At 44.5% G+C, this 26,479-nt stretch overlaps 2 protein-coding genes across 2 annotated transcripts in view; both read left to right on the top strand.

Annotated features, from left to right (window-relative positions):
- Window positions 1-12,167, top strand: part of LOC139449748 (hyaluronan mediated motility receptor-like) — a 34,391-nt gene extending 22,224 nt beyond the window's left edge. The window contains exons 19-25 of the mRNA XM_071231272.1: window positions 273-419; window positions 1,256-1,414; window positions 9,646-9,789; window positions 10,096-10,187; window positions 10,830-10,963; window positions 11,308-11,473; window positions 11,920-12,167. Coding sequence (XP_071087373.1) covers window positions 273-419; window positions 1,256-1,414; window positions 9,646-9,789; window positions 10,096-10,187; window positions 10,830-10,963; window positions 11,308-11,473; window positions 11,920-11,933 — 856 coding nt within the window. The 3' untranslated portion in view covers window positions 11,934-12,167. The remainder of the gene's footprint in view (window positions 1-272; window positions 420-1,255; window positions 1,415-9,645; window positions 9,790-10,095; window positions 10,188-10,829; window positions 10,964-11,307; window positions 11,474-11,919) is intronic.
- On the top strand, window positions 3,897-5,467 carry LOC139450235 (uncharacterized). The gene has a single exon (XM_071231913.1). It carries the CDS (start codon window positions 3,920-3,922, stop codon window positions 5,447-5,449), a length of 1,530 nt encoding a protein of 509 aa, XP_071088014.1. The 5' UTR covers window positions 3,897-3,919; the 3' UTR covers window positions 5,450-5,467.
- Window positions 12,168-26,479: the final 14,312 nt, after the last annotated feature.

The raw sequence follows: 26,479 nt of genomic DNA, 5'->3' as shown, positions 1-26,479 counted from the left end.
ACCTGTAGATATGATGTGGGTTATGTTCTTGTGCAGGTACAAGACGACCACCGCGTCAGACCTGTAGATATGATGTGGGTTATGTTCTTGTGCAGGTACAAGACGACCACCGAGTCAGACCTGTAGATATGATGTGGGTTATGTTCTTGTGCAGGTACAAGACGACCACCGAGTCAGACCTGTAGATATGATGTGGGTTATGTACTTGTGCAGGTACAAGACGACCACCAAGTCTGACCTGTAGATATGATGTGGGTTATGTTCTTGTGCAGGTACAAGACGACCACCGAGTCAGACCTGAGTTCCCTGAAGGAGGCTGTGAAGGAGGGTGAGAAGACGAAGACTGTTGTCGCTGACCTACAGGTGCAGGTGGAGTTGCTTCAGACGGAGAAGTCGAAACTCTTGGAAGATGTAGAAAGGTTAGTGGAGATATTTGATGGCAGTCAGTATTTTCTCATATACTGGGAAGAATATGTAAGTGAATATCATTTGTTAGATACTGAGAACAATTGACTCACTCATATAGCAGGAAAATGACAAACATCCAGCCCCAACACTAGGGCATGATAGAGGTTGAATTGTCTCCCTTGGAATGCAACACCATTCTTCTTGTGAGGCATCTTCAAGTTGCTCTATATTGGCTGGTAAATGTCACTGATTTGACTAACAATGGTAATATGGTCACTTCCTGCTGATGGAGGTAATCCAGTCCCACACGGTCCGGAACTTAGTTTCATTCAACTCTCTCAGAACAGGTGCAACAATGGGAAGGAAAGTAATGTAACGTTGTCAGAATACATTGTGTGAAACCCATGTTGCCTGTCATGTCCGTGGAACTGCTGGGACCATTGCACTTCTGCTGTATGGGTGCTTTCATTTTATGACAGGGGCAGTCGGGTAGCCTAGTGGTCAAAGCGTTCGCTCGTCACGCCGAAGACCTGGTTCCCGACCTGGGTACAATGTGTGAAGCCCATTTCTTGTGTCCACTGCCATGATATTGCTGGAATATTGCTTAAAGCGGCGTAAAACCACACTCACTCACTCATTTACTTACTCATTTTATAACAACAGTTTTCTTGCAGTACATGTTGAAAATCATGTCTCTGTTTGCAGTCACAAACCATTCCTAAAGTTTGTTGAATAGTGATAACAGGACTTGATTGCCCTGGCACTTTGAATAAATTCTGTTACTGTATCAGCAGTAAGTGTCATTTGTGCTTTAAAGGGTGTTTCAGTCATGGTGTTGATGTTTCAGCATCAGGCTGTCGTCAACGCAGGCGGTGGGCGAGGTGCGGAGTCAGTTGGTGATGGCAGAGAGTGAGGTGGCCCAGCTGTTGGTTGTCAAACTGGAACAGGAGCGGAGAGTGGCATCTCTACAGCAACAGCAGCAGGCTGTCAGTGAGGAGCGGGACAGGTAAAGCTCTGACAGACAGTAGGTGGCTGGGTATCAGGGAGATGCAGGCTGTCAGTGAGGAGCGGGACAGGTACAGCTCTGACAGACAGTAGGTGGTCGGGTATCGGGGAGATACAGGCTGTCAGTGAGGAGCGGGACAGGTACAGCTCTGACAGACAGCAGGTGGTCGGGTATCAGGGAGATGCAGGCTCTCAGTGAGGAGCGGGACAGGTACAGCTCTGACAGACAGAAGGTGGTCGGGTATCAGGGAGATACAGGCTGTCAGTGAGGAGCGGGACAGGTACAGCTCTGACAGACAGTAGGTGGTCGGGTATCAGGGAGATACAGGCTGTCAGTGAGGAGGGGGACAGGTACAGCTCTGACAGACAGTAGGTGGTCGGGTATCAGGGAGATACAGGCTGTCAGTGAGGAGGGGGACAGGTACAGCTCTGACAGACAGCAGGTGGTCGGGTATCAGGGAGATGCAGGCTCTCAGTGAGGAGCGGGACAGGTACAGCTCTGACAGACAGTAGGTGGTCGGGTATCGGGGAGATACAGGCTGTCAGTGAGGAGCGGGACAGGTACAGCTCTGACAGACAGTAGGTGGTCGGGTATCAGGGAGATACAGGCTGTCAGTGAGGAGCGGGACAGGTACAGCTCTGACAGACAGTAGGTGGTCGGGTATCAGGGAGATACAGGCTGTCAGTGAGGAGCGGAACAGGTACAGCTCTGACAGACAGTAGGTGGTCGGGTATCAGGGAGATGTAGGCTGTCAGTGAGGAGCGGGACAGGTACAGCTCTGACAGACAGTAGGTGGTCGGGTATCAGGGAGATGTAGGCTGTCAGTGAGGAGCGGGACAGGTACAGCTCTGAAAGACAGTAGGTGGTCGGGTATCAGGGAGATGTAGGCTGTCAGTGAGGAGCGGGACAGGTACAGCTCTGACAGACAGCAGGTGGTCGGGTATCAGGGAGATGTAGGCTGTCAGTGAGGAGCGGGACAGGTACAGCTCTGACAGACAGTAGGTGGTCGGGTATCAGGGAGATGTAGGCTGTCAGTGAGGAGCGGGACAGGTACAGCTCTGACAGACAGTAGGTGGTCGGGTATCAGGGAGATACAGGCTGTCAGTGAGGCGCGGGTCAGGTACAGCTCTGACAGACAGTAGGTGGTCGGGTATCAGGGAGATGTAGGCTGTCAGTGAGGAGCGGGACAGGTACAGCTCTGACAGACAGTAGGTGGTCGGGTATCAGGGAGATGTAGGCTGTCAGTGAGGAGCGGGACAGGTACAGCTCTGACAGACAGTAGGTGGTCGGGTATCAGGAAGATACAGGCTGTCAGTGAGGAGCGGGACAGGTACAGCTCTGACAGACAGTAGGTGGTCGGGTATCAGGGAGATACAGGCTCTCAGTGAGGAGCGGGACAGGTACAGCTCTGACAGACAGTAGGTGGTCGGGTATCGGGGAGATACAGGCTGTCAGTGAGGAGCGGGACAGGTACAGCTCTGACAGACAGTAGGTGGTCGGGTATCGGGGAGATACAGGCTGTCAGTGAGGAGCGGGACAGGTACAGCTCTGACAGACAGTAGGTGGTCGGGTATCAGGGAGATGCAGACTGTCAGTGAGGAGTGGGACAGGTGCTTGTCCTTGTTCATGTGTAACAGGTGCTTGTCATTGTTCATGTGTAGCAGGTGCTTGTCATTGTTCATGTGTTGTGGTTGCTTGTCATTGTTCATGTGTTGCAGGTGCTTGTCATTGTTCATGTGCTGCAGGTGCTTGTCATTGTTCATGTGTTTCAGTTGCTTGTCATTGTTCATGTGTTGCAGGTGCTTGTCATTGTTCATGTGTTGCAGGTGTTTGTCATTGTTCATGTGCTGCAGGTGCTTGTCATTGTTCATGTGTTGCAGGTGTTTGTCATTGTTCAGGTGTTGCAGGTGCTTGTCATTGTTCATGTGTTGCCGGTGTTTGTCATTGTCCATGTGTTGCAGGTGTTTGTCATTGTTCAGGTGTTTGTCATTGTTCATGTGTTGCAGGTGTTTGTCATTGTTCAGGTGTTGCAGGTGCTTGTCATTGTTCATGTGTTGCAGGTGTTTGTCATATTACATTAAGTAATACGTTACCACTGTTATACCGAGGCTGTTGTCTCCCACAACTGCTGCTATAGCGAAATCTACCACAGAGATCTCAATTACCTCATGCAGCACGTGCGTAGCCACCTAGCTGCCATGTGACACCCTTCACTCTTGTCTCTTTCGTCTGCTAAGCAAGACGTGTTTTTTCTCCTGCTGAAGCGTTCCTGAAGATTTGGTGATATTTATTATAGTTTATTCTCTAATAAACTGTGCTTTTATGGGGCGTTGCGGTAGCTACGCTTGGTTATAATTTTCCCGCCAAACGGAAAATTTTTCCCGCCCTTTTTTCTATATACTTGCGGGGTTCGCGTATGCACGTTGTGTTTTACGTTTCCCCTGTTCTTGTATGTTTTGGGGGTTAACATAACTTTCTTTAATAAAAGTTATATGTGTATGTTATATGTTCACATTGCTCGTTTATTTTCTTGTGAAAATGCTCGTTTGTGAATCATTGTGGTGCGTGCGTTGTAACCATGTTTTGTTCTTTGTTTATAGCAAACAATCAATGTCTGACATGGATATGTCCCCAGTATCCACCCCCTCTACCCCTGCTCCTCGGAGTTGTGGGGTGTGCAGAAAGTTTTTGTCGTCCCGGGATCCCCACGATCGTTGCCCGCGGTGCAGGGTTCCTTGCGGGGACACCCGGTGCACCCTGTGCGAAGGTCTGGGGCCTGCGGAGTTTGAGCGGTACCGGCTGTACGTACAGTCCGTCTCCACCCCTGTGGTGGCTGGTTCGTCCGGTCGGGGTCCCCGTGCGGGTACCACCTCCTCGGCTGCGGCGGATCCCCTTGCGGCCCTCGGGCTGTCTGGGGATTCCGTCGCCGCATTGTTGTCGAAACTTGTGGACTCCAAGCTGGCGGCCTTATCGCAAGATAGGCCGCTGGCTGTTCCGTCCCCGGCCTCTTCGGTGGCCGCGGGTTCGGACGCGGGGTCCACCGGTACGGCGGCGGCTGCCGTGGTTACCGGTCCTTCCCCCGAACCGTTGCTTCCGCTATCGGTTAAGGACCGCGTGGCCATGGTGTATGACCTCTTCGAGGACATGCCAAAGCCCCTGCCGATACCGCGGGGAATCCACGGTTCCGTGGGTTCCTCCGAGGTATACGACGAGACGTCCGACAAGGCTTTCCCGGCATCAACCTTGCTGCGCGGGATTAAGCCTTCTTTGGAGAAGGCCTTCACGGCTGCCTCCGGTCGGGGTCTCCCGTTACCTCCCCCGTCGTGGAGAAAAGGGTCTTTCCCAGTACATGACCTTGCCTTTCCCGAGGCTGGTCCTTCTGCGGAAGCCCATGTGGAGCGTTTGGGGGTCCGTGCCCCACCGGTTGCCACGGTACCACAAGGTACCTTGCAACAGCTGGACACCCTCGCTCGACACTCCATGCTGGCATTGTCTCACGGAGACACATACCTGGCTGCAGCGGCCAGTCTGGTCGAAGGTTCTCCTACGGACCGAGACCAGCGCATTTACAACTGCTTGCTCGGTTTGAATGCTTCCCTGGAGTACGTTGCCGGGGCTTCGGCCTTTGTTTCCGGCACGTGCCATTTTCTTCGGCGCCAGTCGTATCTGGCTGCTTCAGGGTTGGACGCTGCCAATCAGGAGGTGCTCCTTTCGCAGCCTTGGTCTGCTCGGACCCTGTTTAATAACAAGATCCCTGGGGTTCTGAAGGAACAACAGGCCGCTGTGTCTGCCGATGCCTCTCGGCACACACTGGATCTTGTGGGGTCCTTGCATAGGCGCCTGGGTGCCGCTCCGAAGCGGAGCGCGCCCCAGGATGCTGCGTCCGGCAGGCCTAAGGGGTCGGGTCCTTCTTCCTCCGGGAAGAAGCCCCGCTCTGAGGGCTCCGGTAAGGGTTCTCAGCAGCCCTTTCGCGGGAAGAAGGGGAACTGGGGGAAGCCCAAGTCGTCTAAGGACGGCAAGGGCCCCTCCAGGTGACTCTCATTGGAGGGGTTCGTATGCCGACAGCGCCAACTTCGGTTGGCCCGTAGGCGAACCCGAGTCACTTGGCCCTGGACAGTTGCGCCTGCCGCAGCCCGTCCGGCCCCCCTCTCTGTCCCCAGTGGGAGCCAGACTCCAGACTTATTGGGAGAATTGGGAACAAGTGTTCGACGACCCGTGGGTGGTCAACACGATTCGGTACGGCTATCGGCTCGATCTCAAAGCGAATCCGCCGCTCACCGTTGCCCCGTCGGCAGGTTTCTATTCGGAAACCGATCTTCCCTTCCTCGCCGATGCCATCGGCAGGTTGGTGGAGAAGAGGGCAGTTCGGGAGTTAGCTCTACCAGAAATAACACCGGGGTTTTACTCCAGGATATTTCTCGTTCCCAAGAAGGACAGTGCCGAACTCAGAATGATTCACAACTTGAAATCGTTCAACGAGTTCTACCTGCGCAAGCCGCCCAAGTTCAGAATGTTGAGCTTGACGGACCTGAAAGCACTGATCATGCCGGCCGACTGGCTAGCTTCGATCGACCTGAAGGATGCTTATCTGCATGTTCCGATTCACTCGGATCATCACAAGTATCTCAGGTTTGTCTTTCAAGGCAGGCACTACGAGTGGGTTGTACTCCCATTCGGTCTTTCATCCGCTCCCTGGCTGTTCACCCGGTTAACCACCCCCATAGTGGGGTTCCTCCACCGGAGGGGTGTCCGGTACTTCGCGTACCTGGACGACTCGCTAGTAGCAAATCGAATGACGGACACCCTGTCACGCCATCTCGTTTTCGCACGTCGGCTCTTGGAGCAATTGGGGTGGATTGTCAATCTCCCCAAGAGCGAGTTAACCCCTTCTCAGAACTTGCAGTTCATCGGAGGTCGGTTCAACACGGTGTCCCATCGCCTATTTGTCCCCCCAGACCGGTGGCACAAAATTCAGGCGATGATTGCCAAAGTCTTAGCGGTGCAACAGACTGTTCACTTTTGGGAACAGCTGTTAGGGCTGACTTGTATCAGCCCAGGACTGCACCGAACGGGGTCGTCTCCAACTCCGCCCGCTGCAACGGTTTTTAATCCAGTTGTTAGCAACGGAGGTGAACAGTGCGACCGTCGCCCTCCCGGATCGGCTCCGACCGCATCTGGAGTGGTGGACGCTCCCTTACAATGTCTTATCAGGAGTCTCTATGCGGCCCTACCGGGCCACGTTGAACCTGTATACAGACGCCTCTCTAGTGGGCTGGGGCGCCCATCTAGAGGGGGAGGTGAGCTCGGGGCTGTGGTGCGTAGACGAACTAGGTCTTCACATCAATTGTCTCGAGTTCAAGGCAGTGATCAACGCAGTCAATCACTGGAAGCATCGTCTCGTCGACGCCCGGCTCATGCTGGCGACCGACAACACGACGGTAGTGTCCTATGTGAACAAACTGGGGGGAACCCACAGTCACTCGCTACTCGATCTCACGTTCGAGTTTTACGCTCTGGTGGACAGTGTCCCGTGCCAGATACGCGCCCGTCACATCCCAGGTGTGCGGAACGTACTGGCCGATGCTCTATCGAGGCCTCAGGATCCGAGCCCCACAGAGTGGATGCTGAACCCAGTAGTGTTTCAGTGGCTGTGCGAACGTTTGGGTCGTCCGATGGTCGACCTGTTCGCAACACGGTTCAACAATCAACTCCCGTTGTTTGTATCACCAGTCCCGGACCCGAGGGCCATCGATCACGATGCTCTCGCGTTAGACTGGACGGGCTTGGACGCTTATGCTTACCCGCCGACAGCGTTGATACCACACATTCTAAGCCGGCTTCGAGGAGTTCGCTGTCGAATGTTACTGATCGCGCCCATGTGGCCGAACAGATCGTGGTACCCCGACTTGCTGACCCAGGTCACGCAGTCGCCACTTCCACTGCCTGTGAGACCGGATCTCTTGATCCACCCTCACACCCGTCAGCTTCATCCAAACTCAGGGCAGTTCAATCTGCACGCGTGGATGTTGTCACCGAGCGTCTGAGGAGTAAAGGTTTTTCTCGCCGGGCGTCTCGGGCATACGTTAGTATGCATCGTGATTCTACCCAGAAGGTGTATAATGCACGTTGGGTTATTTTCACGAAGTGGTGTTGTAAACATCACATTCATTCGCCAGATAAGGTATCTGTGCAGGATATTGCTCGTTTCATGTCTCACTTGCGAGAGACCCGGAAACTCTCCGGGGGTTCCATTGCCAACTATGTTTCGTCCGTTGCTACGGTACGGGACGTTGCTATGGGTACCAGTCTCTCCAAAGAGCCGGTGATACGGGGTATTATCAAGGGTTTCAAACAGCACGATCTTAAGAAGGGCCGCCTTCGGGCACCGGCCTGGGATCTTTCCCTAGTGTTGCAATCACTTACGGAAGCTCCGTATGAACCCTTGCATAGTGCTTCGTTCCGGCATGTGACTTGGAAAACAGCATTTCTCCTCTCCTTTGCCACGGCGGCACGTGTATCCGAAATTAATGCACTCGATGTCGCCAAGGTACGATTCGATAGGGGTGACGAAGGAGCGGTCCGCCTGGGCCTGCTCATGGGCTTCGTCGCCAAGAATCAGAGAGTCGGGCAAACGGAGAGAGAATTCACTGTAAGATCCCTCAAAGAAATCTTACATCCTGCTGATACTGAGGACAGAGCGCTGTGTCCGGTTAGGGCCCTTAAGTATTATCTTAAGGCTTCGAATGAACGTAGACAAGGGCGTGACCGTCTGTTCATATCGTGTAACCCTAATCGCACGGTTGACATAACTCGCAACTCGATTGCGTTGTGGCTTCGTTCTGTCATCAATCTGGCGTACCGGTCTCGGGGGTTACCGGTAGCGGGGTCAAACCCGCACGAGATCAGGGCGCTAGCGGCAACATTTGCCCTACACTCGAATATCTCTGTTCACAGAATATTACGAGGTTGTTACTGGCGTTCTGACTCGGTTTTTGCCAATCATTACCTCAGAAAGGTTTCTGATGAAGACGTGGAGGGGGTGCACCGTCTTGGGCCGCTGATCGCGGCACAAGCGGTCATCTAGGGGGTGTGTCCAGCGCAATTCCAAACTCCGCAGTCGTCAGTCCTTGCACGGTGGTCAATCTGGGTCGTCTCCAATGTTCCCACGCCGTGGGTACAGGAGTGGGGGTCCTGCAAACCAGCGCACTCACACCACAGGCGAGGCGGCTTTTTGTGTGTTTTATCCTTATTTGTATTTTGACAATTATTCATTTAATTGTCTGTCGTGTATTCCAACCTTGTGATACATGCTTACGAATACTGGAATTAGGTCACGCGCCAAATGCATACTTTAAGTAGGCTTGCTCTGGGATATACGGTCTGAAGGAAATTAATTTCCCTCTTTTCGACTGTTTAACCTGATCTAAGATTAAGCTCACGCGGATACAGTGTTCTCATCCGCTGCGGCGATGAAATACCTATCCAGTGGGGCCGTTTGGAGTCACCAATCGTTTTGGCAATGACGATTGAGCCTTACGGTATGCGCTTGACAGTGCTTTGGTATTCCTATAGGGTAACGCCTAGCTAGGTGCATGCGCATCGAGTGCTTCCGCCTTGGTGTTTACTTCCGCTGGTCGGAAGGAACGCTAGCAGTCAGGATTCGGGTTGTAGGTGCTCCCCACCGCCTACTGTGGTAGTCAGCCTCGGTATAACAGTGGTAACGTATTACTTAATGTAATTTGTAGAATTTTCCTATTCGGAATATTCTATAAGTAATACGTTACCACTGGGCTGCTGCCCGCCCGTCCGTCCCCCGAGCACTTGCTCTCGCAGGAGACAAGAGTGAAGGGTGTCACATGGCAGCTAGGTGGCTATGCACGTGCTGCATGAGGTAATTGAGATCTCTGTGGTAGATTTCGCTATAGCAGCAGTTGTGGGAGACAACAGCCTCGGTATAACAGTGGTAACGTATTACTTATAGAATATTCCGAATAGGAAAATTCTACAATGTTCATGTGTTGCAGGTGCTTGTCATTGTTCATGTGCTGCAGGTGCTTGTCATTGTTCATGTGTTGCAGGTGTTTGTCATTGTTCAGGTGTTGCAGGTGCTTGTCATTGTTCATGTGTTGCCGGTGTTTGTCATTGTCCATGTGTTGCAGGTGTTTGTCATTGTCCATGTGTTGCAGGTGTTTGTCATTGTTCAGGTGTTTGTCATTGTTCATGTGTTGCAGGTGCTTGTCAGAGTACAACACGCTGGCTCAGGAGGTGGAGCAGATGCAGGACCAGCATCAGCAGCAGGTGGAAGTGCTGAGGCAGCAGTTTGAGGAGCAGGCTGCAACAGCTGATGTTGATGCTCTCACACAAGAAATACACAAGTAGGTGTTGCTACTGGTACTCAATCACTATGTTAAATTTGTAGAACGTTTCCGTAAAAGTTATTTATACAAATTTAAACTAAATAAGAGGTCCAGAAACATGATAGATAATGCTAACCAGATTTCCTCTATTTAGTGATTCAGTCTGTAAGTTATAATACGGGTCCTGTCCATTATTCTACAATGTGGTAGATTTATTTATGAAATATTGCCAGTGTAGAGGTGTAAACAGGCAGAGGCAGCTATGCTATGCAAGCTAACCCTATCGGTGGCTTATCACTGGTTGATACCTTTGTATGTCTCCAGGTGGCAGACCCTGTACGAGGAGCTCCAGGAGAAAGTGGCGCCCTTCATGGATCAGATAGATGCCTTTGAGGCAGAGAGGCAGTATTTACTGGGTAAGACGCTGTGGTGTGGGAGGGGGTGTTGGGTCCTGGGGGTAGGCAAACTCCTTGAAATGTGAAAAGAAATGTTAGCTACCATGAAGACATCCCTAATTTGGTTGTTGAAGTAAAATTAATAATGGTTTGTTTACATATGGTGTTTGTGACTTTTTAGGGTGGACCTCCTTTCTTCTGGGGCCCTGGGGGCAGTGGGGTAGCCCAGTGGTTAAAGCGTTCGCCGTCACGTTGAAGACCCGGTGTAAAGTCTGAAAGTATACCCCCCTTCAAAGTATACCCCGGTAGATTCTGGGCCCTTCCAGAATCAACCCCCCTTTCCCAGAATCTACCCCGGGGTATAATCTGGGAGATTTTGGCACCTTACACCGGGTTCATTTCCCGACATGGGTACAATGTGTGAAGCCCATTTTTGGTGTCCCCCGCCTGATATTACTGGAATAGGGCTAAAAGCGACTAGAATCAAACTCACTCACTCACTCTGGGGCCCTGAGTTTGACTTGTGGGGACATGGAATAGAAAAGGTTATTATTAAGATCAATTTTGTTATGGTACATATATCCAATGGGGTTTGTAGATGCATGATGTTGATGTTTCAATGTGCCGCTGGTGAAGACTGACATGTTCCTTTGTTGCTGTCAGGTTGTAGTGCTAATGCGCAGGCAGAGATCAACAAGCTGAGTACGGAGTATGCTCGACTACTCGGACACCAGAATCAAAAACAGAAGATTAAACACATTGTCAGGATCAAGGAGGAAAACAACACGCTCAAAAAGGTTTGGACCCTTACAAGTCAAGGGCCCACTTACACAAAACAATCTTAGCGCTAAGACTGTTGTAAGTCTATGTTAAAGTAGGGAAGTTACGATGATCTTAGTGCTAAGATCCCTTTGTGCTGGTGAGCCAAAGATATTAACTGAATTTTTAACCTTTGATTAAGCCTGAGATTTGTCTAGTAATTTGGTAGGTTGACAAAGACTCCAATATTGATGCTTGTCCTCTGGAGTGTCTTCATATTGTTACTTTTGTGATAAAGGATACAGTAATTATCAAATTTTTCAGCTTATCCTAACTCACACTATGCATTGCTTCTTTCAATCCTTCTATGGAAACGCTCTAGGAGGTGATGCAGTTGCGAGAGCAGGCCCGCAAACAAAAAAGGCAGCTGGATCGGCGGAGCGAAGACCGACTCTCCCAGTCACAGTGCCGCACCAAGTTCGACCCCTCCAAAGCCTTCCAGCACACTAAGGAGAACAAAACACCGGCCATGAGTCCGCTAAAATCAGGTAACCACAACAACCATGTGGCAGTGAGCCCATCCTCCATGTCTTCCAGTCTTTGGTTGTGTTGGTTGGTTGGTTTGTTGTTTAATGCCGCACTCAGCAGTTTGTATGGTTTGGTTATTATTGTAGAAGTGAAATGAAGTCACACATAGGAGACCTTCAAGAAAGTCAGTGCATTCAACAGATAATTGAAGGTGGTTTGATTTTGTTACTTGCAAAAGGGGCGGTGGCATAGCCTAGTGGTTAAAGCAGAAGACCCGGATTTGATTCCCACAACATGGATACAATGTGTGAAGCCCATTTCTGGTGTCCCGTCATGATATTGCTGGAATGTTGCTAAAAGTGGCCTAAAACCTCACTCACTCACTACTGACAATAGTTCATTCATTTAAGTGTCCATTGTTTTGCATATAGATTTTATTATCATATCACCTTTTTCCTCCTCACAGGAAACAGACTGTAAGCAGAAGATCCAGACCCTCATTCCTCAATGTAAACTGTGTTATAGATGGGACTTGTGAATGTTTGGGTGCTGGCATTGATTCAAGGAATGAGGCAAGGATTGATGGAGCAGTGAGCCTGTGCTACAAGGGTGTTATCTCAGGGATGTCTGTTCGTCTTACAGTGTATAGAAGGGAAGTAACTCTGTAGGAGCCTGACGTGTAAAGTTTGATGATAATGGTACAGAGACTGATAGTTCTGAACTTCTGACGACATTGATAAGAAAACAAGTTGTTTTTTACTTTAAATAACTTGTCTGCTCATAGAAGTGAATTCTCTGCTCTGCATGAATACATACCACAGAAACTAGATCTGTAACACTGATCGTACATGAACAAAACAAATCCCCCGATGTGCTACGCTTGTGTGTCTTCATCAGTGTACTTCCATAACTGTATGTGTCATAATTACTATCACTGATTTTATGTTGATTGCATTAAACTACATCAACTATACTCAGTATTATCAACTTGCTTTTAGGGATTCAAACTATTTTTGTTTTTTATCTGTTTTTGTTTTTATTGTTCATCACTGTCTTTGTCTTGTAATGTTTGGACTCAATTGTTTTCTCCAAGGTATACAACTCAAAAGCAGTCAAAGAACACCCAATTTATTCATATGATTATAGTTAATCTGTCGCGTCATGCCATGACAAATTGACTATATTCATATGACAAACTTGGGTGTTGTTTAACTTCTTCTGAGTAGTATACCTTGAAGATTACTATAGTCGTATTGAAAAATCGGGTGTTGTTTAACTTCTTATGAGTAGCATATATGAAATGGAGATTTCCTAAATGTGGTGATCGTATCGCTGAAGCATGGCTCAATGTTAGATATCATCTTGGCTGCTTGTAAGATCATGCATGATGTCACTTGTCCGAGCGTTGTGGATCCCGGCGGTTACTGAACTGCTCAAAACAGTATAAGCCTGACACATATACATGTATATAGGTGGTGAATAAACGAAGGAATCTTTGGTCCAAAGATTGTTCCTTGTTACATAAGCATCTGTGTTATGCTTTTGAAGTGTGTGGAGTATGTCTACACTCTCATCGTCTTCCACCAATGAGGGAGCTGCAACCTCGGTTATATTTATATATAGACTTTGATATGATATAGCTGATATTCCCTGGCATGTAATTATCGTAACATCTTACTGTGGTTCATCAATGGTCTTTCATCTGACTTATCTATCCTGTCTTCATCTTCTGGTTTGTGACAAATGTGTTCGAGTTGGTCATCATGTAGAGTATTTGTTATTTAAGCCAAGACAAAACACCAACCTCCAAACTTCATCAGCATTCCCAATCATTCTGCAACTACTTACAACCAATGTCAACTGAAAGCTGAAATTAGGGATAAAACATGTTATCTGACTCCTATAAAACCTAACGAGGGACGCATAAAACCCCATGTAGTCTTTGTGATCCTGCTACAGCGAATTTATCTTACTGACATGTAAAAGAATTCAAACAAATTCAAAATTGATAGAAAACAGCTGTTCGATTGAGCTGAGGTTAGATTGTGCCATGTCACGTGACCTCCATTGACTCGGGAAAAGAAAAAAGCGTGTGGCTCATTGCTTTGAAGTGGGGTAAAAGGGATTTATTCTGTCTCTCAGATATGCATCTGCTGCCTGTCTTGCTCATAGCGGGGTATAAGAGATATATTCCCCCACCGATAAATTTATTCCCCTCCAAGGCAAGTTACACAGTATTTTATCAAGTATATGATATACAGTTTGCACTTTGCGTTTTCAATCCATAATGCAATAAACTGAAAATATTCTGACATTGCTGATCTATCTGTACATATTAACAATATCGTTCAGTCAGGAAAGTCCGACATAAGTGGAAATGGGGTTGTTTGGTTTATCATTGTGTTGAGTGTGTAAAGGTCTAGTTCTTATCAAGCCAAACATACCCCAATATGACGTGTTTAATCAAGTGCCACTGTTGTCAGTTATAGGATGGAAACGTTTTTTTGGTTTGATGGGCCAGTTTGGCTGTCCTCGTACATGAAAACCCTCTCTTTGTCTTGTTCATGGTTGTGTTCCCCAGTTTGTGCTCATGTCATTGTTACTTGGCTCGTTCACCTCACACTCATGTACAAATATTGATACATGTACCATCAAGTTGTTACTCCGCTCGTTCACCTCACGCTCTCATGTACAAATTTTGATACCATCAATTATTAGTATAAAAAGTGTTACTCAGACTATGCAAGAGTATTATGACGTGGTATTTATTGTTTTTATACCGTATTTCATTTATAATGTTTACTTATTGGATGACTGTCATAAAGTACAGTTATAGCCGTCATTTTAACTTTGTAATTCCATTTAAATATACAACAGTAATTTAAAGAAAGTATTTTTCTTAAATGTGAATGTCATTATTTTCTCAAAAGAAACAAGAGACCGTTATGAGAGCATATTTTGCAGAAACTCATGAAGTTAATCAAAGAAGATTAATTTGACTTCAAATTTGTACCATTCACAGACAAATTAATGGGTTGTTCCTGAAAGTCAAACATGCTTTCACAACAAAATCATATAAAAGTATTCGATGTAACACTGCTTCTTTGAAGTTGAACAAGTGAAATAAATTTTTATTTACCTTATGTCGCCTTTGTTTGGTTTGTTGGTGGACATTTCATTGATCACGACTGTAGGAGCCTATTGTCCTGAGGATGGGTGGTTCTTGCCTCAAAGAACACTAGACTGTGGCTTCCAACATCTCTCACCAAAGTGGTCTGAGAGCTGCTACTGCAAGCTTTCCTCCCACATTAAGCTGACATGCCGTGATATAACTGGGGTGCTGTTCAAAGCCGCGTTAATCCAAACTCACTCACTCACTCTGTCGTGGAGGTTCATCATGTGCCAGGTGTGATGAGAGACGGCTAAAATGTACATCACCATTCAAACACACAACTGATTTGTTTCTCGGTTGATTAACGCCACACTCAGCAATATCCCCAGCTATATGACGGCGGTCTGTAAATATTCGAGTCTGGACCAGACAATCCAGTGATTGACCGCATGAGGATCTATCCACACAGGTGGAATACAATGACATCCATGAACTAAGTCAGCGAGCCTGACCACCCGATCCCATTAGTTCCATGAACTAAGTCAGCGAGCCTGACCACCCGATCCCATTAGTCGACTCATCCAACAAGCACAGTCGCCTTTTAAGGTACCGTAAGAATGGGTTGCCGAAGGCCTATTCTAACCTGGATCTTCACGGTCCAAATGAAAAAAGCTGTCCGTCCTGTTCGGCTGCAACCTCGTGTAATGCATTGATGCATTGGAGTTTTGATGCATACTCTGCAATATTGCTAAGTTTATGTAAAGCATACACACCCGGAATATAATTCCATAATTGTAACTGATTTCAAACAATATGAATGTTAAAATTGTAAATTGCTACTTCTGTAGGTTCTAAAATCAGTCTGAGAAAATGACATTGTGACCAGAAATATTTATAAAATGTCTTATCGGATATATAATTGGCCACCCTTTTTAATGAACTTCATTGTCTCTTCACACTTTCCGCAAAACAGGGTACCGCATTCGACGTAATAAGCGCCTAGGGCGCTCTCAAAATTAGAAAAAAGGGGGCTCTTATTAGAATGTTATTTTGGTGAAAATAACAGTTGAAAGATCGTAAATTTCGTGGTTTACGCTGACACCCTGAAATGTTTATATACGACATATATATTTTTCCAGAATTTCATAGCCCATAACTAAGGGTGCATATAACACACGAGTGCGTATTATACACGAATAAATAAGTCTTGTGAACATTGATCAATCGGAAGGGGTACTTATTCCCCGCTAATTGGGATTGTTCGCTAGCCAATATATTAGAAAATATCGCCGTTGGCGCTTTTTAAGTCGAAAACAGTATTTTATATACTACTGTAACCAGCGGAAACAGAGTTTCTGTGCATCACAGACTGTCATGGGAAATAATAAATAAATGCAAACAAAGAACGATTTTGCAACAGAACAATATTTTGATGTCTATGAAACATGAAATCGTCATGTCGGTGTCAACACGTCCTCTGTAAATGTCATCTGGCTGAAAGTGGCGTGGGGTCAATCGTCAGTTCACAAGTCCGTATTGTGTATGATCAGTTTGACCATTAGCAGTGACAAAAGCTAACGGCGTCTCATTCTTGACACAAGATGGTCGAGGAAGGCTTGAGGCAACATCGTCTCGTGCAATTGCAGTTTCAAGCATTCCAATGCGCACAACCGCTCATTTTCGGATATATGCGCGGCATAACGTTACGAGTTTTTGTCGTCAACACAGCTGCTTTTCAAAGTTAAATAATTTCATACTTTGAAGTTAACACTGTTTCTTTCATGCTGATTGGCTGAAGGGGTAGTCACGTGATCTGATATTCTGATCACTGGTGGAATTTTATGCGTGCAATGACCGGGGTGCACGTGCAAATTCAGGGTCATCATGAGTGATGACAAAGTGGCTGCAAATGTGATTACCATGCATTATTCTGAACAACCCACAGCACGAAATATAGCTGAGTATAAGGCATAATAAATTACATTTTCAATCTGACTGCCATGTTTAGAATCTGTTTGATATTCTGTGAGCGAAGTTTTAGAGATCACCATAGCTGGGGTGATATAATCAAAATGTTGACAGTGGTTTCAGAGGTGATATTCCAGAACGATAAATGGATGAGAATCGTAAAACCAGATTGGAATATTAATTTCAGACTTTTAACGCTTTTACGTTTGCATATGAGACCTACTCGTGGGTTTCACCGAAGTGGTAAACGTCTGAGACCTGCATCACTTCGGGCTTTCCTCCCACATTAAGCTGACACGCCGTGATATAACCGGAATACTTGTAGCGGCGTTAAACCCAACTCGCTCACTCATATTGATTATAGGCGCATGCGTTTGTTTGTTTGTTGTTTAACGCCGCACTCAGCAATATTCCAACCATATTACGGCTGTCTGTAAATAAAAATCCAGTGATTGACATCATGAGCATCGATCTACGCAATTGGAATACGATGACATGCATCAACCAAGTCAGCGAGCCTGACCACCCGATCCCGTTTGTCGCCTCTTACGACAAGCATAGTCGCCTTTTACGGCAAGCATGGGTTGCTGAAGACCTATTCTTCCCTGGATCTCCACGAGTCTGATTCTTGTGATGCCAGCGATGTATTAAACTTTAGAATATTTGGTAAGATGTAAAATTTAGATTTTATGTAACTTTGCGTATAAGTGGCAATAAGCTGGACAAGTTAACAAAAAGGTATTTTCATTTTCGATTTGGTTTAGTTACAACCGCAACATATAACATTTTTGGGCTAAACGAGATGCCTGCATTTTGATAAGAGACAGCCAGTATTTGACACATTTCAAAACAGCAAGAGACTAAATAGAATATCTACCACACTCGCATGGCACCCCGTTATTTGAAGCTGATAACTTTCATGTAAAAGATGCTTACATGCATACAATTAAACTTTTTCTAATGGTTCTATGTCACTGAACCCCCAAATTTCAGCCCCGTATAAAAGAACAGTATTGGTGTTATCTTTGCATCCACTTGGGAACCACATGCAGGTGACAATCACTTCAGAAACTTACAGGCCCTACAGTTTATACAGATAACAGACAACATTGACAATGAGGGCATGACAGATTATTTTAATACTCTCAGTATCAGCTGAAAAGTCTTGAGGTATCTTTTCGTGTTTCCTCTAATATTCGTGTTTCCTCTAATAAATGTTCATCAATACATGCGAGGGTTCAATAAGCCTTGGGGTTATAACAAGCTGTAAATATTAGTGACTAGTATTAGTTTTTGTAGCATTACTATCTTGAAATATAAACATTGTTTCTCCACTTGCTTTAGAATAGGGCTCCAATTTACTAGCGAAATTAAAGTTGAGTGTAGTTACGTCTGAGGATCGCTTTTAAGAGGGAATACAGTAACTCGTCATTTGGTACACACGCCGCAAAACTCCCCACGTGGTGATTTTTCCTTCTATTGTATTATTATTTATATAACCGATTAGGGTATTTCCCTGGCATTGTTTCTTCTATCAGCATCATTCATTCCTAGTCAAGATCATATCAATACCAGGAAAATGACTTTGTTCTCACAGTTTCATGCAAATTAAATATATTATAACGGTAACGCTATTTTTCAGGGCATTATCATTTGCAGGAGCCCGAGGTCTTCCATCAACTGCCCGACGAAGGAGGGCAGGTGAAAAGACCGAGGGCTTCTGCAAATGATGATGCCCTGAAAAATAGCGTTACCGTTATTGTAGCTAAAATGGATGGAATTTGTTAGCAAATAAAAAGAAACAACAATATCGGTTTTGAAACATTTACTGCAATCAACACGAATGTCACTGACCCACTTTTACAAATATGGAAACGTCATAGAACAAACCAGATGACGTCACTGTTGAACGTGACGTTACGTATCCCTATCCTTTGACGTCACCTAACACCGGGCGTGATAATGGCCCGTCGTCAAGTAATATGAGGGCATTATCAAGTTACAGTGGCCCGCTCATTTCTGATAACATGCGGGCGTTTTAATGATAATTCTATCCATTTTAGCTATAAATATATATATTACTTTCTTGTGTGTCGTCTGCTTCCAAGGCCCAGGTTTTCTCACGCGGACGTGCATGCAGTGTGAACTTTGACCGCGATTATGGTTGGGACGATGGTCTTTTCACGAAAATAGTTCTGTATGTTGGAGTGAGTGAGTGAGTAATATTTAACCGCGTAGTCAGTGATGACAAAGTGGCTGCAAATGTGATTACCATGCATTATTCTGAACAATCCACAGCACGAAATATAGCTGAGTATTAGGCATAATAAATTGCCTAATCCCGTTAGTCACCTAGTTCTAACGACAAGCATAGTCGCCTTTTACGGCAAGCATGGGTTGCTGAAGACCTATTCTACCCCGGATCTTCACGAGTCTGGTTCTTGCGATGCCAGCGATGTATTAAACTTTAGAATATTTGGTAAGATGTAAAATTTAGATTTTATGTAACTTTGCGTATAAGTGGCAATAAGCTGGACAAGTTAACAAAAAGGTATTTTCATTTTCGATTTGGTGTAGTTACAACCGCAACATATAACATTTTTGGGCTAAACGAGATGCCTGCATTTTGATAAGAGACAGCCAATATTTGACACATTTCAAAACAGCAAGAGACTAAATAGAATATCTACCACACTCGCCTGGCACCCCGTTATTTGAAGCTGATAACTTTCCATGTAAAAGATGCTTACATGCATACAATTAAACTTTTTCTAATGGTTCTATGTCACTGAACCCCCAAATTTCAGCCCCGTATAAAAGAACAGTATTGGTGTTATCTTTGCATCCACTTGGGAACCACATGCAGGTGACAATCACTTCAGAAACTTACAGGCCCTACAGTTTATACAGATAACAGACAACATTGACAATGAGGGCATGACAGATTATTTTAATACTCTCAGTATCAGCTGAAAAGTCTTGAGGTATCTTTTCGTGTTTCCTCTAATATTCGTGTTTCCTCTAATAAATGTTCATCAATACATGCGAGGGTTCAATAAGCCTTTGGGTTATAACAAGCTGTAAATATTAGTGACTAGTATTAGTTTTTGTAGCATTACTATCTTGAAATATAAACATTGTTTCTCCACTTGCTTTAGAATAGGGCTCCAATTTACTAGCGAAATTAAAGTTGAGTGTAGTTACGTCTGAGGATCGCTTTTAAGAGGGAATACAGTAACTCGTCATTTGGTACACACGCCGCAAAACTCCCCACGTGGTGATTTTTCCTTCTATTGTATTATTATTTATATAACCGATTAGGGTATTTCCCTGGCATTGTTTCTTCTATCAGCATCATTCATTCCTAGTCAAGATCATATCAATACCAGGAAAATGACTTTGTTCTCACAGTTTCATGCAAATTAAATATATTATAACGGTAACGCTATTTTTCAGGGCATTATCATTTGCAGGAGCCCGAGGTCTTCCATCAACTGCCCGACGAAGGAGGGCAGGTGAAAAGACCGAGGGCTTCTGCAAATGATGATGCCCTGAAAAATAGCGTTACCGTTATTGTAGCTAAAATGGATGGAATTTGTTAGCAAATAAAAAGAAACAACAATATCGGTTTTGAAACATTTACTGCAATCAACACGAATGTCACTGACCCACTTTTACAAATATGGAAACGTCATAGAACAAACCAGATGACGTCACTGTTGAACGTGACGTTACGTATCCCTATCCTTTGACGTCACCTAACAACGGGCGTGATAATGGCCCGTCGTCAAGTAATATGAGGGCATTATCAAGTTACAGTGGCCCGCTCATTTCTGATAACATGCGGGCGTTTTAATGATAATTCTATCCATTTTAGCTATAAATATATATATTACTTTCTTGTGTGTCGTCTGCTTCCAAGGCCCAGGTTTTCTCACGCGGACGTGCATGCAGTGTGAACTTTGACCGCGATTATGGTTGGGACGATGGTCTTTTCACGAAAATAGTTCTGTATGTTGGAGTGAGTGAGTGAGTAATATTTAACCGCGTAGTCAGCAGTGCTCCATTCAGGCATGGTGCCCTGTCATTATCGTGTCTGGACCAGACAAACCGGTGACTGAAGAATGAAGAACGATCGACGCCACGTGCGGACAGAGCACCCAGTCAGCCACATCGCAGAGCCTTTTGTAACTGATCATATTTTTTTTATTTCTTGGTGGATTAAATGTCGCACATGTATGCAGACAGAGTCCCATGAGCGACGTACCAAGCAAGTTTAATTTTTTTTTTTTCAGACTCTCTGTGTAATTTACTTACAAATGTTTGGATCTGGTAAAGCTGAGTACAGTCATTATTTAGAGAATACTATACGAGCCACTTAAGTAGGAGTTATGACAGATCTTCTGGGTCTTAGGACTGTATCAGATTTTGCCGAATCCCCCATCCCTATTTTATGTAGCACATGTTTTCATGACCCCCCTTATAACTGATACATTTTGACGCCCCCACCCACTCACAACCCAATCTCCCCCAGAATAAATGCCCAGTCCCTTATCTGTCACGTGTGAATTATTTTTGTGAAGTCTCTAGCCTTGACGAGGACATTCAGCGTTGTTTCACACGGGACACATAACCCGTAATTCCAATGTGTGCGGGTAGGTTATTCCTCACTATGGTGCTACCTACATTCTCGTTCTTAGAAAATGTATTGAAATGATTTTTCCTCAGGACAACGGAACAAAATAACTTAATATAGGTGACAGGACACATCAGTTCAGTCAGTCTATTGTTCGAACGATATCACGATGTCATGACGTCATAAACAAGCAATTTCCGATTTAAGCTGAGATGAAATGGGTTTATATGATTGGACTTTTCTGTTTGTTTGTTGTTTAACGCCGCACTGAGTAGTATTCCAGCTTTATGACGGCGGTCTGTAAATAATCGAGTTTAGACCTGACAATCCAGTGATTGACAGCACGAGCATCGATCCACGCAATTGGGATACGATATGACATGCATCAACCAAGTCAGCGAGCCTGACCACCCGACCCCGTTAGTCGCCTAGTTCTAACGACAAGCATGGTCGCCTTTTACAGCAAGAATGGGTTGCTGAAGACCTATTCTACCCCGGATCTTCACGGGTTGGACTTTTCTGAATATTCTACAATATGACCCTTTCGACAATTCTTGTTCACAAAAATGTCTAAGCTTGGGGTGAGGTCTATATTTAGGGGAACTTGTCCCGGATAGTCTATGTGGATTCACTCCATCATGCTTGCTCTAATGAATAAATAAATTTGAATAAATGAATTTCCGAACATATATTGTAATTTAACAAAATATCGATGCTTGAAATTTGCGACTATTTGTAAAATTGAAATTGGAAAGGTATTAAGTGAAAATATATTTCGTGTTCCCAAATTCCACGTGCCATGTTATTGTCCTGCAAGCATGTGTGTGAAAAGGTCAGAACCAGTGTCACCCCTTAACTGTCTGTTTGAAGGGGGTCAGCGGAACGGCACGACATATAGATTTAGATCTAGACCACATTAATTATTATATAAACAAATAATAATAAATTTACCATTAGCTAATAATTGCATGTGAGTGGCCGAGACAAACCGTCTAATGAGAAAGCACACATCAGTGTTGTACTATTGTGTTAATGTCTACCCATTCTTCAGGAAGGTAATGTTTGAGACTAGTTTATTTATGTTTAATACCTGGGTTTCAATTTAATAAGATTTTGTTTGTTTGTTGTTTAACGCTGCTCTCGGCATTATTCCAGCAATATGACGGCGGTCTGTAAATAATCGAGTCTGGACCAGACAATCCAGTGATTGACATCATGAGCATCGATCCATGCAATTGGGATACGATGACATGTATCAAGCAAGTCAGCGAGTAATAAGAAAAATACGATGGGAGCAGTAATTGTGTGTTTAACATTATTGATCTTTTTTTGTGTCCCATGTACGGTGCTCTTGTGAGAGAGGAATCCTTAATCAATTTCATTATTCGTAGTAATCACTCGTTTCCGAAATTATGTCACGTTGTCAGTAGTTTCATATCTGAATTAGTCAGATTTTTGCGTTTAAATAGCGCTCCCCTAGTCACGTGATCCAAGTTTCCCGCAATATTTTGAGAGCTGTGCCGTGAGACGCTGGACGCTGAGCTGAACGGACGTGTTTTTTGTAGCTCCTCCAGACAAGGGTTATGTAATGACATAAGCCCACAAGGGTGAAACAGTATGATGCATACTACAGCCTTGTGAGAAAGTGGACGATAATAATTGTGAATTACTGGAGATACGTGATGCATTACCCTGAGACAGTAGGACTATTTTGTGATTGACCACTGGACATCTCAATGTAAGGTAAAACAATCCTTCTTTATACCTTTATATTGACAATGAGTCAAAGTGCTCAAGCGTACTCAACACAACTGCCAGATGAACTGGACTACAGTATATTGAAGCAGCTTGAAGAGATAATTGGCGAAAATGATAGAAAGACTTGTGAGCAGAAATTGGTTGACGCCTATGATAATGATGATACAGGGCTCAATCATATCAGAGAATCTGTCTATGATGTAGCCAAAGCAGAGTGTGGAGACTTTCCAGAGGGCATTTTGATTAAGAGAGTCAATAGAAGTGGTCAAACTAAAAGCGTAGCAGAAAAATATGCATCTGATGTGTATCCGCTCTATATGTTTGCTAATGGTGCTATTCCAGCTCATGTGATTCAGACTGATGTTTTAAGTAGACCAAAGCAAGCCTATATGAAGCCTACTACTGGTGTAGCTATGGAAAAGGACAAGGACATATTGTCAAGTGTATTGGCGAAACTAATGTTCTTGCATGAAGATGTGAACAAGAAGTTTGACAGTGTGCGCAGACAACTAGATCAATTTCAAGACAAATATGACAGAGATATGTTACAGCTAATCAGTGCATATGATGAAAAGAGCGATGAAGTGAAAAGGTGTACGATTGTGATTCAGACACTTCGTTCAAATGAACAGTCAATGAAGACGGACTCAATTCAATTACGTAATCAACTCGAACAGAAAGAGACTGAGTTACTTGAACTGAGAGGAAATGTTAAAGAAACAATTATATCTATTGACAAGAATGTGCGCGTTGTCGATGGAAAAATAGATTGCATGAACACGAGAAACAAACTTTTATATTCGGAGACTGTTACGAAGGGAAGCCCAAATTCCAACAGACCTATTTCCCCACCCATTCAAAGGACCGATTACACGAGTATAGACTCTCGTCAATTCCCAAGCCTACCATTCAGACCTCAGACTCATGACAATGCAGGCAGTAAAGACCCAAGCTCTGAAGACACTTCCCCCGAGCCGCTCATTGGCGTCGACAGACAAAAGCAAACTAAACCTGTAAACAATGTAAAGGAGTCAAGAAATGTTACATTCAACAATCAGTGGGAAAAGTCTTTTGCCGGTGTCTATAGAAATAGAAACAAAAGACTGGTCCTAAGCTATGTCAGAGCTGACGAACCATTTGACGTTGTTAAAGATGCTATATGTGACTATGCTAAGAATCGAGATGTAACTATCACAAATGTGAGACTCATGAAACACTGGGAAGGGCGACGCAATCCTACCTTCACCATTCGAATAACTGTCCCACAGCAATGTGCAGATATCATCTTGGATGATGACTGCTTCTGGCCCGAAAACGTTAACTGTCGTGAGTGGCTACCGAATAATGTGTGGTACAATGACGATAAGGCTGAACATTAATAATGTTGATGAACAATTTTAGACTTGCGACATATATACTTGTTCTAATGGCAATCCTTCGCATGATTACGTGGAATGTGCGTGGGGCATTGAATTGCTTAGATGAAATTCGCTCAAAACTAATGAGCTGTGACATTTTGGTTATTACCGAACACTGGCTGGACGACACACGTGAATATCTACTCTATGACTTGGATGATGACTTTAACGTCTATGTTAAATGTCAGCATGACCACTTATCTCAAAGAGGCGCAGGGGGTATAGCCATATTTATTCGTAAGAGTACATGTCGGAGGTCGTCAGCAATTAGTATACCTTCAAGCGAGCATATCATTGGGGCTAAACTCTTCATTAATAAATGCCCTATGTATATAATTGGTGCTCGCCTTCCCTCATCTAACGTATTAGATAGTGTATACATAGAAGAACTTAATAATGTACTGGAGATCTACGATAGATGTTCTCATCAAGGGGAGACAATTCTTCTGGGCGATTTTAATGCAGACCTGCGGCATGGAATTATATTGAAACGCAGAGCGAAATATCTGCAAAGAGTGCTCACTGAACGGAATCTAATCTCTGTCGTACCCCTTGAAGATAATGCCTTTTTTTACCTTCACAAGTAAATGTAAAACTGTAAGAAGTATGATAGATTATGTGTTCATTAATCTCCAACATGTTAGTAACGTTGTGGGTTATACTTTAGATACTGGTGTTCAATACTCAGTATCAGACCATAGTCCGATATTCCTATGTCTGAGTACTGATTCCCAGCCACGCCACTATGGCGGTGAACATCTTAACTGGCGTAAAGCTAATGACGTAGACTTTATGTTATACCGATATGAAACTGAAAACTATTTTAGATGTGCTCAGTTTGACGAAACTCAGTACGCATCTCCTCATGAATACATTGAATGTTATCACGACTATATCCTACAAGCGTTACAGGCTGCAGCTAAACTAAGTATACCATCTTCAAAATTCCAATCTCATTTAAAACCATACTGGAAAAAGGATAATTTAAATACGTTGCATCGTACAATGCGACAACGCCGTAGTGAATGGATCTATAATGGTAAATCTCATGATAAAGAGGATGCAAATTACATTGAGTATAAAAGAGCAAAACGTATCTTTAGGAAGCAGCATCGCCGTTCCAAACAAAAACTGAAAGACGAAAAGTTTCAGGAAATATATGAAGCAGCTGAGGTCGATGTAACAGAGTACTTTAGAGTAACCAAGAAATATAAAAGAAAGAAGGAACAAACCCAGACGCTTGTGTATAATGAAGAATCCTGTAATACACAGGAAGGAATTTGTAATCTGTTTTCCAAATATTTCAAGGATTTATCAATGCCAAATCATGATATCAATTTTGACTCAGATTTTACTGATTATGTGAATATTCGCATGGAACAGATTGAAAATGATTCGTATAATGACCAAGGGAACAGTGACGTTAGTTCCACGTTGATTTGTCCTTTCACATCTGATGAGTTATTGGCAACTATAAAACGTCTAAAAAGTGGAAAATCGCCTGGTCCCGATGGCATAGTTAATGAACATATCAAATACTCTGGTAGATCTATTATCCATCACCTTGTTATATTCTATAATAAAATTGTTTCTCATGAATATGTACCTAAAATGTTTAACGTTGGAAAGATTTTACCTATCCATAAAGGCCATGGTAAACGTAAAGACGACCCCACTAACTACAGAGGTATTACCCTCACTCCAGTATTAAGTAAACTGTTCGAAAGACTTCTGCTGAATAGAATTGAAGAGTGGGCAAACAAATCTAAAGGCTTCCCCCATCCCTTTCAATTTGGATTTAGGAGAGGGGCTGGGGCAGAAACTGCCCTGTTTACATTAATGGAAAGCATAGCTTATTATAACGAAAGACAGTCTCCAGTTTACTGCGCTTTTCTCGACAACGAAAAAGCTTTTGACAGAGTCTGGCTTAATGGTCTTTTCTTCAAACTGTATAACTTTGGTATTAATGGAAAATTATGGCGACTTTTACGCACAATATATACCTCAATGCAATCATGTGTAAGCATTGGAGGTTTTACCTCAAATGTGTTTCATGTTAAGCAAGGTGTTGGTCAAGGTCGCGTTTTATCGGCATGGTTTTTTACTCTATATATTAACGACTTGTTGTATTCAC

The sequence above is a fragment of the Haliotis cracherodii genome, unplaced genomic scaffold (genome assembly GCF_022045235.1).
Source record: "Haliotis cracherodii isolate W230 unplaced genomic scaffold, xgHalCrac1.p SCAF_8, whole genome shotgun sequence".
NCBI lineage: Eukaryota > Metazoa > Mollusca > Gastropoda > Lepetellida > Haliotidae > Haliotis > Haliotis cracherodii.
The sequence above is the reverse complement of the archived record's forward strand: the minus strand, read 5'-3'. Positions and strand labels throughout refer to the sequence as shown.